This window comes from Neoarius graeffei, chromosome 15 (genome assembly GCF_027579695.1).
Source record: "Neoarius graeffei isolate fNeoGra1 chromosome 15, fNeoGra1.pri, whole genome shotgun sequence".
Classification (NCBI taxonomy): Eukaryota; Metazoa; Chordata; class Actinopteri; order Siluriformes; family Ariidae; genus Neoarius; species Neoarius graeffei.
This window is the reverse complement of record NC_083583.1, coordinates 46,225,575-46,240,220: the sequence shown is the minus strand read 5'-3', so window position 1 is coordinate 46,240,220 and position 14,646 is coordinate 46,225,575. Positions and strand designations below refer to the sequence as shown.

Below are 14,646 nucleotides of genomic sequence, written 5' to 3'. Positions count from 1 at the left end.
CGAATTGCCCACTATTATAACCTCAAATCAGAAAAAGTTAGTACGGTATGCTGAAAATGAAATTAAAGCTGAAAACAATGATTTGTAAATAATCTTTGACCTGCACTGTACTCAAAACAATACAACAGCACATTATTTGATGTTCTACCTCATGAATTTTACTTTTTTTTTTTAATAAACACTTATTACAATTTTGATTCTTACAACACGTTTCAAAAAAAGGTGGGAGGGTAAAGCATTTACCAGTTTGTAATATTGCCATTCCTTCTCACAACACTTAAAGATGTTTAGGGACTGAAGACACCAAGTGATGAAACATTTCAGGTGTTATTTTGTCCCATTCTTCCTGCAAACAGGTCTTACGTTGTACAACAGTACGGGGTCAATGATTTTTCATTTCAAAATTCACCACACATTCTCTATTGAGGTTTTTCACCTGATGTCACAGGGTCACGTGACGCCCCGGTGTCCGCCATTTTGAAGGTCAAGCTACAGTACATACTAACGCTGCAGACAGAGAGGGAGAACCAGCTTGAAAAAAAAAACGTGTTCCAGACACCGGATCCAGTGTAAATAGCTGCCGGAGCGCGCTCCAGCTTGCTCCCCCTCAAATTAAGCAGCGCGCTCCGGCTTGCTCCCGGAGTGCTCCGGCCAAGGTTCCGGAGCGCGCTCCGGCTTGCTCCCCCTCAAATTAAGCAGCACGCTCCGGCTTGCTCCCAGAGTGCTCCGGCCGAGGTTCCGGAGCGCGCTCCGGCAGCTATTTACACTGGATCCGGTGTAAATAGCTGCCGGATCATAATTACAGTAAACTAGTAAATACAGTAAAGGAAAAACTTGAGACTGAAAGGTTTTAACAGTCATCCAAATGACTGAACGTAAATACTAGCTACTATGTTGTTGACATTAGCTAGTGCTAACAGCTAGCTGCTAGTACACTGCTATAACACAGACACCGACCCTAATAATACAGTTCTTGGTCATTGCCTGGTAACAGCAAATTTATAACGGGCCATGTCTCAACAGACTAAGAAGTTATTTCAATGACATTTAATAACATTTTGTTTATCCTGAGGACCGAAAGTAAATGAAAATGTGAACAAACCTTAGCTGTAATAAGATGGCGACCACCGGCTCCAGGGACGACCCGCTGATGTAGGCATGTTACCCAGCCTGACACAAAATATTTGTAGGCATCCAAACTCTTATACGCTTTCAGATCAATACCTGTGTATGGCGATGGGTTTTTAACGACATAGGTATACAGATCATGTGGGCCGAAGTCAGGTAAAGACGAGGGCTTCGTGTACTTCCGTACGTCGGTGAACAATCCTGGTGGAAGCAGGTAAACGTCATTCTCTAAGCCTGCTAACCTCAATTTTTGCAAATCCCTCTCCCTCTGCTCGCCCTGTAAATGCCCTACGTCGCTGGATAGTGAAGGTGTTTTCTGCATCTCGCTCCTTTTTCTTTTATGTTTTTCGTTTGTCGCCTTCCTCGCATTCAAACTGATTCGAGCCGTGCCGTCCAAAATGGCAGCCTAATGATGCATCACATGACTTGGTCACGTGGGTGAAAAACCTCAATTGGGGTCAGATGGGACCGACACCCTCTTCTGCAGCCATGCCTTTGTAATGTGTGCAGAATGTGGATTTGCACCGTCTTGTTGAAATATCCCTAGAAAAGATGTCGTCTTAAAGGCAGAATATGTTGCTCCAAAATCTCAATGTACTATTCTGCATTAATGCTGCCATCACAGAAGTGTAAGTTACCTTTGCCAAGGACACTGACACAACCCCATACCATGACAGACCCTGGCTTTTGGACTTGTTGCTGGTAACAGTCTGGATGGTCCTTTCGTCTTTGGCCCGGAACACAAGGTGTCCATTTCTTCCAAAAAAAAAACTAGAATACTGATTTGTCTGACCACAAAACACATTTCCAATGGTGATCGTTCATCCCAGATGCCTCCAAGCCCAGAGAAGTTGACGATGCTTTTGGACACAGTTAACTTAAGGCTTCCTTTTTTCACAGTAAAGTTTTAACTGGTATTTGTGGATGTAACTCCATATTGTAGTGCTTGACAAAGATTTGCCAATGTAATGCCAAGCCCATGTAGTTATATAAGTGATAGATTAATGACAGTTCTTGATGCAGTGCCGTCTGAGGGATCAGAGATCACGGACGGGTGTTCAGCTTGGACTTGTGCCCTTTCCCTTTAAACACCAAAATTCCTCCAGATTCCTTGAATCATTTAACGATATTATGCACCGTAGAGAGTGAAATATCCAAATCCCTTCATGTCTTTCTGTGAGGAACATTGTACTTAAACATTTCAATAATTTTTTTCATGCATTTAGTAACAAACTGGAGATCCTTGGCCCATCTTTGCTCCTTAAAAACTAGGCCTTTCCTGGATACTGTTTTTATACCAAATCATGATTACAATCACTTGTTGACGTCACCTGTTTCAAATCACATAATTTTTTTAATTGTTTACCTTATCACTAGCCCTAAATTGCCCCGTCCCAAATTTTTTGAAATGTATTGAAGGCCTGAAACTCAGGAATGGATGAATATTAACAAATGAAATGATGCTGACCAGACAAAACATGAAATATTTCGGGTTCATACTGTCTGCAGTGTAAATTTACTAAAAATAAACTTAGAAAATCACTGCTTTCTTTTTTTATTTGCATTTTCCATACCATCACAACTTTTTCTGATTTGCAATTGTAAAATCAAATGGTAAGATTGTGGGTGGTTTGAAATTATTATTGAAATTATTGCACCAGAATAAGTTTTTAAAAATGGGAACAAATTGTGGGTTTGCGATCATGATATGCTATTTTTGTCCATATTGTAGGTGTTGTTACTCGTGAAAAGGTCATCTTAGAAACTAACTTATTTACGGAAGCTGAGAGAGGCCCTTCATATAATCCTTTTTTTTTATTCACCTTGTTATCCCGAGATAACGACATAATTAATTCAGGATCTCGAGAAAACACCACAACTAATTTGAGATTTCGAGAAAACAAAACCGTTATTCCGAGATAACGACATAATTAATTCAGGATCTCGAGAAAACAACACAACTAATTCGAGATCTCGAGAAAACAAAACCGTTATTCTGAGATAACGACATAATTAATTCAGGATCTCGAGAAAACAACACAACTAATTCGAGATCTCGAGAAAACAAAACCGTTATTTCGAGATCTCGAGAAAACAAAACAATTATTCCGTGATCTCGAGAAAACAAAACAATTATTTCATGATCTCGAGTAAACAGCTGAGAAATGGTTCATTCAGGTGCGCCTAGAGACTTGTGATATGCTGACTTTGGGGCTATTTCTCATTCTCTATAGACGCAACTTTGGTCATTAGAATGTCTGGAATAATGGATCACCTAATAAGGCAATATTTTGATCAGGGGTTGACACAGGGAGAGATTGCATTAAGTCTTTTAATAAGGGATAATTTCAAAATTAGTCCGCGGCACCTCCGCAGAAGACTGGCCCAGGGAGAGAATATCTCAGCTGTTTTCTCGAGATCATGAAATAATTGTTTTGTTTTTTCGAGATCACGGAATAATTGTTTTGTTTTCTCGAGATCTCAAATTAGTTGTGTTGTTTTCTCGACATCCTGAATTAATTATGTCGTTATCTCGGAATAACGGTTTTGTTTTCTCGAGATCTCGAATTAGTTGTGTTGTTTTCTCAAGATCCTGAATTAATTATGTCGTTATCTCGGGATAACAAGGTGAATAAAAAAAGATTATATGAAGGGCCTCTCTCGGCTTCCGTACTTATTAGCTCAACGTGATGGACCAAATATGAGACCACTCATGGTTACTTTACCAAAAAGATCTGTAAGAGGCAGAGATGTGAGGTTTCAGCATCATTGCTAGCCTGTGGGGAAAAATCAAATAGGACCTACAGAGGCTTAGTGTAAAGTCACTGCCTTTTTAGCTGAAGGTCTCACATACAGCACATCTCTGCACACAGTTACAGCTAAGAGCCATTCAGGGCAGTCTAACTAAACATCATTTTTGTCAAGAACGGTAAAAAGTCGTTGCTATGGAGCCGCACTGCTGCACAATAACACCCTTCTCTTCTTCATCATCTCCTCTGGCCAGGGTTCAGGCAGGCCAGACTCGATATTTTGATTTATGAGATCCTCTTCTGCCCTTAGAGCCGCAACTAAGGTGCCTGAGCCATTTATTACTCTCAGCATTTTTCACAAATACAGAAATCATAGTATGTCTGGGCTGCAAGCAAACATTTCCGTTTATCAATAAGTCATCAAATTACTACTACAGATCTACTGAAGTGATAAGAGCAGACATTATAGCTCTATGTCCTGTGATCATTATGAAAAATCAGCTGTGTTCACGCGGCCTGGCAAACCGGAGGCATTTTCAACATTCGACCACGTATTGAAATGCAAAACTCTTTCTTAACCACGATTCATAAGCATAGCTGCATGATTCAATGTGCATTAATCAAAAGTATGATTCTGCCCTGTGCAATTAGTCGATTGTGGAAGTGTCCAATTAATTTATAGCTGAATACCTGCTGCACAGGAACCGAACATTTCTTGTTACCAAACGGCACTAGGCGACAAATTAATGCAGCAACAGGACACAAGAGAGTTCGTTGGGAATGCTTTGAAAGCATATAACATCTTACTGTTGCTGGCATGCTGAAGAAGGCTTTTAATTAAACTTTTAATTTAAATAGTCCCTGAACATGTAACTTTAAATCATGAGCAATATTCTACATGGGGTTTATCTATGTTAAAACCAAAGAAATGTTTCAAATGGCTTAGGACCATCTCTACACCTCTATTCTCTTTAAAAATGCCAGGATCTAGAGTTATGAACCTCGTAGTCGTCTTCTTCTATTGGCTGCTCCCGGTTAGGGGTCGCCACAGCGGATCTTTCGTCTCCATTGCTCCCTGTCTTCTACATCCTTCTCTACCACAACTGCCACTTTCATGTCCTCTCTCACCACATCCGTGTATCTCCTCTTCGGCCTTCCTCGTTTTCCAACATGCTCTGCACCTCTTCTCAGGATGTGTCCATACCATCTCAGTCTCATCTCTCTTAGCTTAATTCCCAAGCTCTCCACACATGCTGTCCTTCTGATGTGCTCGTTCCTTATCCTGTCCAACCTTGTCACTCCCATCGTAAACTTTAACATCCTCGATTCCGCCACCTCCAACTTTGCGTCCTGTCTCTTCGTTAAGGGTACGGTCTCCAATCCAGACATCACAGCTGGTCGGTCTCACTACTCTCTTATACATCTTACCTTTCACTTTTGCTGGGACTTTCCTATCACAAATGACTCCCGAAATCCTTCTCCAACTGCTCCACCCTGCCTGCACTCTCTTTCTCACCTCACTATCGCAGCCCCCATTTTCCTGCACAGTTGACCCCCGGTACTTGAATTCACCAACTTTCTTTACGTCTACTCCTTGCATCTTCACTACACTCTCATCCCCATTCTCATCTGTTTTGCTACTGCTCACCTTCATTCCTCTTCGTTCCAATGCATACCTCCATCTCGCCAAACCCAGCTCAACCTCCTTTTAGTTATGAATTATTACTGGCTTTAATCATATAGTGTACATACAGTACTATGAGTTATGAATCTCGTAGTATGTACACTATATGATTAAAGCCAGTTTTAGATCATGAAATTTCAGCTGTTGTTACAGTTGTATGCCTCTCTATAGTTTGGGCTCCTCTGGGCAAATCAAATTTTTTGTTCATGTTAAAAGAAGTAAAAACTACCTCTGCAGCAAAATATTTTTTAAAAATAAAATTTTCTGCAAATAGTAATGCACTTTATATTTGACTGACTTAAAAGCAGAAAAATATAGTAATGATTGCATGTGCAAAAATCTGGACACCCTTCCAGCAGAGAACGTAATTAACTTGTTTGGCTTTATCTGACTCATTACTCGTGACTCAGGGCCAGAAAGTCATTAGGATTTATCAGCTGATGACAATTCCCGAGTGTAATAAAATTCTCTGACTCTTCAAACCTTGTACTAATATTCAACAACCATGAGCACCTCTAAGCAGCTGACTGAGGAAATGAAGCGAATTGAAGCTGATCTGAAAAGCTATGGCTATGAAAAGATATCAAAATGCCATTAAGAAAAGGCAATTAAGAGGAACTGCAGAAGTAAAGGCAAGATTTGGAACACCAAGAAATCTCTCGGAAAGGCAAAGATAAGTTAGAACTGCCTGTATGCTGGCCATACAACACTAAGGACATGCAGGAAGGTTTTGCTGACACAGGAGAGGTGGTGCACTGTTCCACTCCGCAGTGTTGCTTACACATGCGTGAGCTGCATGGAAGAGTCATCAGAAGAAAAACTGACCCATGACCTCATCACAAATGGCAACGTCTGAATTATGCAAAACAACATACAGGTAAGCCAGAGGCATTTTGGAAACAACTGTATGTTTGGAGAAAAAAAGAAGTAGGTTAGAAATCACATATTTTGGGGACTGGATTTACCCCATTCGTAATGACCAGACTCATCGTTCACAATCTGCATCTACAAAAAGCTTATAATCATTACGATACAGTGGGGCAAAAAAAGTATTTAGTCAGTCACCAATTGTGCAAGTTCTCCCACTTAAAAAGATGAGAGAGGCCTGCAATTTTCATCATAGGTATACCTCAACTATGAGAGACAAAATGAGAAAAAAAAAATCCAGAAAATCACATTGCCTGATTTTTAAAGAATTTATTTGCAAATTATGGTGGAAAATAAGTATTTGGTCAATAACAAAAGTTCATCTCAATACTTTGTTATATACCCTTTGTTGGCAATGACAGAGGTCAAACGTTTTCTGTAAGTCTTCACAAGGTTTTCACACACTGTTGCTGGTATTTTGGCCCATTCCTCCATGCAGATCTCCTCTAGAGCAGTGATGTTTTGGGGCTGTCGCTGGGCAACACGGACTTTCAACTCCCTCCAAAGATTTTCTATGGGGTTGAGATCTGGAGACTGGCTAGGCCACTCCAGGACCTTGAAATGCTTCTTACGAAGCCGCTCCTTCGTTGCCCGGGCGGTGTGTTTGGGATCATTGTCATGCTGAAAGACGCAGCCACGTTTCATCTTCAATGCCCTTGCTGATGGAAGGAGGTTTTCACTCAAAATCTCACGATACATGGCCCCATTCATTCTTTCCTTTACACGGATCAGTCGTCCTGGTCCCTTTGCAGAAAAACAGCCCCAAAGCATGATGTTTCCACCCCCATGCTTCACAGTAGGTATGGTGTTCTTTGGATGCAACTCAGCATTCTTTCTCCTCCAAACACGACAAGTTGAGTTTTTAACAAAAAGTTCTATTTTGGTTTCATCTGACCATATGACATTCTCCCAATCCTCTTCTGGATCATCCAAATGCTCTCTAGCAAACTTCAGACGGGCCTGGACATGTACTGGCTTAAGCAGGGGGACACGTCTGGCACTGCAGGATTTGAGTCCCTGGCGGCGTAGTGTGCTACTGATGGTAGCCTTTGTTACTTTGGTCCCAGCTCTCTGCAGGTCATTCACTAGGTCCCCCCGTGTGGTTCTGGGATTTCTGCTCACCGTTCTTGTGATCATTTTGACCCCACGGGGTGAGATCTTGCGTGGAGCCCCAGATCGAGGGAGATTATCAGTGGTCTTGTATGTCTTCCATTTTCTAATAATTGCTCCCACAGTTGATTTCTTCACACCAAGCTGCTTACCTATTGCAGATTCAGTCTTCCCAGCCTGGTGCAGGTCTACAATTTTGTTTCTGGTGTCCTTTGACAGCTCTTTGGTCTTGGCCATAGTGGAGTTTGGAGTGTGACTGTTTGAGGTTGTGGACAGGTGTCTTTTATACTGATAACGAGTTCAAACAGGTGCCATTAATACAGGTAACGAGTGGAGGACAGAGGAGCCTCTTAAAGAAGAAGTTACAGGTCTGTGAGAGCCAGAAATCTTGCTTGTTTGTAGGTGACCAAATACTTATTTTACTGAGGAATTTACCAATTAATTCATTAAAAATCCTACAATGTGATTTCCTGGATTCTTTCCCCCCATTTTGTCTCTCATAGTTGAAGTGTACCTATGATGAAAATTACAGGCCTCTCTCATCTTTTTAAGTGGGAGAACTTGCACAATTGGTGGCTGACTAAATACTTTTTTGCCCCACTGTATATTCCGAACGTACCGTTACCATGAAAGTGAGCTGACAGATATGCGTGTTTATATGTCGCAAGCGTATAACTGGAATAGAATTTCGGATATGTGCGCAATCCCACATAGCTGGCTTACTCTGCTCCATAAAGATGGATATCCATAATCCAGCACAACATCACTGCGCGAAAGCGTACTGACCGTGTGTAGAAAGGTACAGGTGCAGAACGTAATCCGATCAAACGCTTATATGGCTAATATTTTCCTATCAAACACATTATCAGAAGTCTGCATCACCTCTTTCAATCTGATTAAATTATGAACCAGTAATCGGGCATTTCATTCTGATCAAGCTGTTTACATGAAGAACTTTCATTCTGATCAAGCCTGAATCTGATCATTAACAGATTATTAGGGTCTGTGTAAACACAGCTAATGCAATTTAATGTCTGCAAAAATGCAATAACCCTTAAAAAGAGGTGGGGTTTTTTTTTTACAGCTTTAAAGTTTCAAAACTAAAAATCTTTAACATCAAATCAGCTTCCAGAGTGAGCAATTTTATTAAAATAAAGCCATAAATATATGATACCCATGTGTTAGAAATGTGTACTTTAACATTTATTTACTTATTGTTAACAGTATCATTACTATATGGTCATTTTGCTCAGTTGTAAGGTACATGGCTGTATCTTTTACAATATTATCACAGTACTGTACTGTTTTATATTACATAGACACGAGTGTTTTACTGGGAAATACGCCACTCGTATTTTTCATAAGAACTACATCCGGGACATAGAGAACCAAAACCTTGACATTTTTCAATATCTTTGCTTGTGAGGATATTGATGAATTGTTTTGATAAATCTGGGTACTTTTGGTTTGTGAACGTGTCTATATAATAAAAAGAAAATCACACATTGGCTTGAAGGTATGAAGTGTTGAAAAACTCACACTTTTCATATGAACTACATCGCGGATCTGAGTGACATATTTAAATAATATTGGCTGGCTTTTTTTTCCATGGTATATCTGATATATTCCATTCAGCTAGTATGATACTGAACGAGTCGAAGACGAGTCAACAATTTAAATAATTTTTTTTACAACAGATATTATTTTCATTTGATATTTAGCTATGTAAGTGAAATAAACACTCACATATAAACAAATAAACAGGATGAGATGACCATGAGTGTATGAAAAATATCAGACTACCAATTAGATATCTGCAAAATATTTACATCAAGCAAAACCTAAGCATTTACCTAACACTCAATGTTTCTTTTGTCATGTTTAATAAGAATAAAGATAGCATCTTGCTTTATCTGGCCTCCACTGTGGAAATTTTTTTATTACAATTCAAATGCTTTTGTAAAATTGATTTACATATAAAATAACTACATCATGAAGGATTAAAGCCCCTCCTTCACAGATGAGTGAAAACGTTGAATAAGGGGGCATCGTGGCTCAGGTGGCTAAGGCGCCATACCATAAATCCGGGGACCCGGGTTCGATTACAGCCCGAGGTCATTTCCTGATCCCTCCCCGTCTCTCTCTCCCGCTCATCTCCTGTCTCTACACTGTCCTATCCAATAAAAAGGTGAAAAAAGCCCAAAAAATATCTTAAAAAAGAAAATGTTGAATAAATTTCCTCTTTTTGATTGCTTGGGTTAAAAATGCCAAGTTATGATGACTGAATTGATTATTCACTTAAATATGAATAATATGATACATTTTGGGTATTTGATACGGCGAAATAGGACACAATGGAAAAATCAAGAACACACTGGAAAGATGAGAATAACGGCGGTGGTAAAAGAACAGCGACTGTACCAGCTGTAGGTCGCGCGGGTCTCTGCTGCGGCGCACGAGCAACGGGACATCACTACCGCACCGGACGGAGCGCGAGGCGGGGGCGGGGCAAAATGACTGGCCGTAGATTCTATCAAAAGGTCGATCTAAATTGACCATGGTTGCAAAATATTAGCCAAAAATACGCAAACATTACGAAATATGAAAGTAAGATGAAAAACATTCTATTGCCTTATACTGCAAGACTAAAACAAAACTGTCAAAACTCACCTTTTCAGTGATAACACCCGAACAGATCACTCGCGTAACAGAAAGACCGCAAATGGAAGCACGATCAACTTCTAACTGTTGGAGTGGAAAATTCCATTCTACACATGCAAATTGTTAATGTGTGTCCTTCCCCGCACACAAATAACACGCTACGGTAAAAAATAGACCACAACTCATTTTATAGCTCAGAAATTCACACAAGACCAGCTACCGTCGTAACACATTCTGTAAGAAACATATTCTATACCTAACTTTCAGCTTTCGTTTTAAAAAACAAAATCACAGATTTATAACTAAACTTTTATATGGCGTAGTGATTTTAAGTTACTACTTTTGGTGAGGTCGTGACCTTGACCCTGAGGCTTTCCGTTTAGATCAAAACACACGATCGTATTGGGTTTGGGTCTGTGGAAAACAGAGTTACAACGGTGATCAAATATTTTGCATGATGTTTTATTACGGTTATGATTATTCTGTGAACGCACCAATCCTTAGGTGTATAAAGTTACAACTTAAAATACAATTAGTGATAACTGTAGACTTTTCAGTGGACTACAGCCTTTTTAAGGGAATGCGATGTAGTCAACCATTTATCATGTCCCAGATCAAGTCGCCATTTTTCCACAAATTTGCAGAATTTTTGCCAAATTCTGAATATTCACATCAAAGATTTAGTTTTATCTGTATTATTTCTTTCATCATTTTATTTCAAATTAAAACCAACATCACCATTCAAAACCGTATAGTTTATTGACTGTGAGTATATTTAGTGGGGTACCCCCACACTACCCAGTTTCTGAGACAGACCCAGATATATATATATATATATATATATTAGGGCTGTAACGATACACCCAACTCACGATTCGATTCATATCGCGATTTTTGACCCACGATTCGATACGCCCATGATTTTTTTTTAAATGTTTTTTTAAAGTAATAAATTTGACTTATTAACATTTACTTACTTACATTAACTATTTAATAACAAATAATTCAGACCACTGCAGAGAATGAGTAATATGTATGCAAAAATGAACAAATGTATATCCAAAGATTGCTTTATTTCTCAAAATAATACTGTTGAGCCGGAAGCTCTGTTTTTTTCGGTTCTGAAAAAGTCATTTTTCCAAACCGTGTAAATCCGTTAAGATTTTTTTTTGGGGGGGGGGTATAGGGGTGGCTCTCTCACTGTCTCACTCTCATAGGGCCAATGATTTTCTGTGATCGCGGAAAACAGATGGAAATTACGGAATTTTTATGGTGAAACATTGTTCGCGTGTCAAAATGTAACTGCCGCAGAAGGCTTCCGCCCAAGCAGACATGCCTTCAGTGTTGCCAGATATTGCTAACGTTTTCCACCCCAAAATATGTTCAAAACCAGCCAAAAAGCACCTAAACCTGCCCAATCTGGCAACACTGCATGCCTTTCCGGTCAAGTGATTGTGATTGGCTTGTGGCACACCTAGCCAGCCAATGAGCTGCTTGTTTACAGATTCGCTCCCCGTCGCAACCAGAATGGCGACCGCTTAAAAGAAATGAATGCTCTGCCAGTGGCGAGTGTGGACGTTGCGTGACTCGCAGAAGATTGTCGCAGGTCGGCGAAAAAACGACTTACTAATAGATATAAAAAATAAAGTAATTTAAGTAAGTTTAAAATGTAATTTAAATAAAAAGTAAAGTATTCATAAATTGAAGTTTGGAAGCACCTCTGTTTTTGGGCTGAGGAGAAGTTTGAAAGGGTGTACCGCGATTCTGCCTTCTTGTATCGCGATACGGATCGTGGCTCTGCGTATCGCGATTTCGATACGCATATTGTTACAGCCCTTATATATATATATATATATATATATATATATATATATATCCATCCATTATCTCTAGCCGCTTTATCCTGTTCTACAGGGTCGCAGGCAAGCTGGAGCCTATCCCAGCTGACTACGGGCGAAAGGCGGGGTACACCCTGGACAAGTCGCCAGGTCATCACAGGGCTGACACATAGACACAGACAACCATTCACACTCACATTCACACCTACGGTCACACTGTAAAACCCGATAAGGTCACTGAGCTCAAAAATTTTATTGAAACCGATTACATAAAAATTTTTGAGGTAAGTAACTTAAATTTTTTAAGGTAAGATTTCTTAAAATTACACTATAGTTACACTTAATTGTAATTTTTAAGAAATCTTACCTTAAAAAATTTAAGTTACTTACCTCAAAAATGTTTACGTAATCGGTTTCAATAAAATTTTTGAGCTCAGTGACCTTATCGGGTTTTACAGTGCAATTCAGAACCACTAATTAACCTAACCTGCATGTCTTTGGACTGTGGGGGAAACCGGAGCACCCGGAGGAAACCCACGCGGACACGGGGAGAACATGCAAACTCCACACAGACCCAGGACCTTCCTGCTGTGAGGCATATAACAATAATGACTGTTTTTAGTTGTTAATGATTTGAAACTGAAGTGGCACTGTGGTGCAGTGGTTTGCCCGGTCACCACACAGAAAAAGGAGGTTCTGGGTTCAAACCTCGCCAGCTGACCGTGGGCCTTTCTATGTGGGGTTTGGATGTTCTCATCGTGCATGTGCGTTTCCTCCAGGTTCCCTGGTTTCCTCCCACAACCCGAAGACATGTGAATTACGGTAGATCACTCTAAACTGTGCCTGGGTGTGAGAGTCTGCCTCTGTGCCCAGGTGTGCCCAGGTGTGCCCCGTCCTCTCACCTGGAGTCAGGTTTCAGTGTAGAAGGATTTGAAAATCTGAAACGTTTCTATGATAAATGTGTAATAACATGATTATATTAGTTCCACCTGTACTCTGAAGTCTAATAAGAAATGCCTTTGTTTCCTGCCACCTTCTGCAGCTTTAAATTATTATTTTTTTGGATTTATAATTTTTTTTCTCCATTTAAAGTTGTCGTAGGCAGCAGTTAAAAGCTAAACTGGGTTCAGCTATACTGGTTAATTTCACACACATTAACATTTAGTAAGTTCACCTGGAAGCTGATGCTAAGCTAACTAGTTTAGCTTACCAGGATTAGAGCAGGTTAGTTAGCTGATTAGCTTCGCGTGCTAATGACATTTACTACAACTGTGCGGGGGGAAAACACTCACCGAGTGCCTGGATTGTGGAAACATCATGACAGTTTTCTGTTCAAATATTGACGCAGACCTTTTAGCCCAGCAAAGCGTGTGAAATGTGTTTTTCTCCTTCTTTGTTCGTCGGTGCGGTGTGTATCGGATGGAGCAGGCTAAGCTAGCCCGCTAACACGGCACCCAAACAGCGCAGCAGCAGTTTCACTCTGATCGCGAGGCTTCAGTCTCGTCTCTGGAACTGATTTCTCTTGAAGGATCATTCGACATGGAAAAAATAACGAAATAAAACGTGGCGAAGACGCCTGAATAACGTTGTTTTGACTGCTGAACGGCTGGCAGCTCGGTTTTTAAGCACACTCCCAGCAGCGCTGCTCCTCAGACGCGCTCCACTGCTGCTTCCCTGCGCGGGTGGGTTTGTGAAATGAAGGCGCCTGGATGTGCGCGCGCACACACACACACACACACTTGCCGACATGCCTGTACACACCCATCCTGTGCTTCGACATGATGTCCGGTCAGAACGGGCTTCCCACACACAATGTGCTGCTTTTTACTGACCACTGAAAATAAAGTTAAAAGTTATTTTAAGCATTGCTTTACCACATTTCCAGATAAGTGCGTCAGCCACTACCAGGTCTCACCACAAGGAGGCGACAAAACCCAATTAAGGCAGGCCATGAAACAATTATTCCACTCAATCGAGTCGTACATGAGGTGGTGTAGTGGCTTAAGGCAGCTGGGCCATAGAAGGTTCACGCTGCACGCTGCATGCTGCACGCTACACGCGTGTAAAGAAAAGTGGACAAACGTAGCATGACTTGCTCTGGGCCATAGAACGGCGTTCACGTTGCACGCTGCACGCTGCACACTTCACGCGTGAAGCGAGAAATGAACATGCACACTTTTTTCTAGGCGTGAAGATGGAAATTCCAGTCAATGCATGCGGTCACCGCCGCGCCAGCCAATCAGAACGGGTCTAGGGAGATAACTCTATGCTTTCAGGGGAAAACTTCAGAAAAAATATAATTAAATGGTATAATTGAAAAATAGTTCTTCATCGGGATTGTCAAGCAGATTATAGAATGTTCGGTGAAATTCACCACGGGTTTCTCTCAGAAGGAAGTGTTCTCGGCTCCAAATTCTGTTCCTTTTTCTCTTCCTCTGTCTCAGTAAAAGCAGAATGAGGCAATCGTCGTCATCCGAAGAGTCCATATTGTTGGTTACTCGGTCAAAGTAGAACAGACACAACACGTGAACATCCAAGCATGAAGTTT

At 40.7% G+C, this 14,646-nt stretch overlaps 1 protein-coding gene across 2 annotated transcripts in view; it reads right to left on the bottom strand.

The window, feature by feature from the left end:
- The window catches only part of tle5 (TLE family member 5, transcriptional modulator), an 80,350-nt gene extending 66,536 nt beyond the window's left edge, over nt 1-13,814 (bottom strand). The window contains exon 1 of one of the 2 annotated variants that reach the window (XM_060941482.1): nt 13,391-13,814. In XM_060941482.1, the coding sequence (XP_060797465.1) occupies nt 13,391-13,417 (27 nt within the window). In that variant the 5' untranslated portion in view covers nt 13,418-13,814. The remainder of the gene's footprint in view (nt 1-13,390) is intronic. The other variant, XM_060941483.1, reaches the window with a different exon arrangement.
- Between the last annotated feature and the right edge of the window lie 832 nt (nt 13,815-14,646).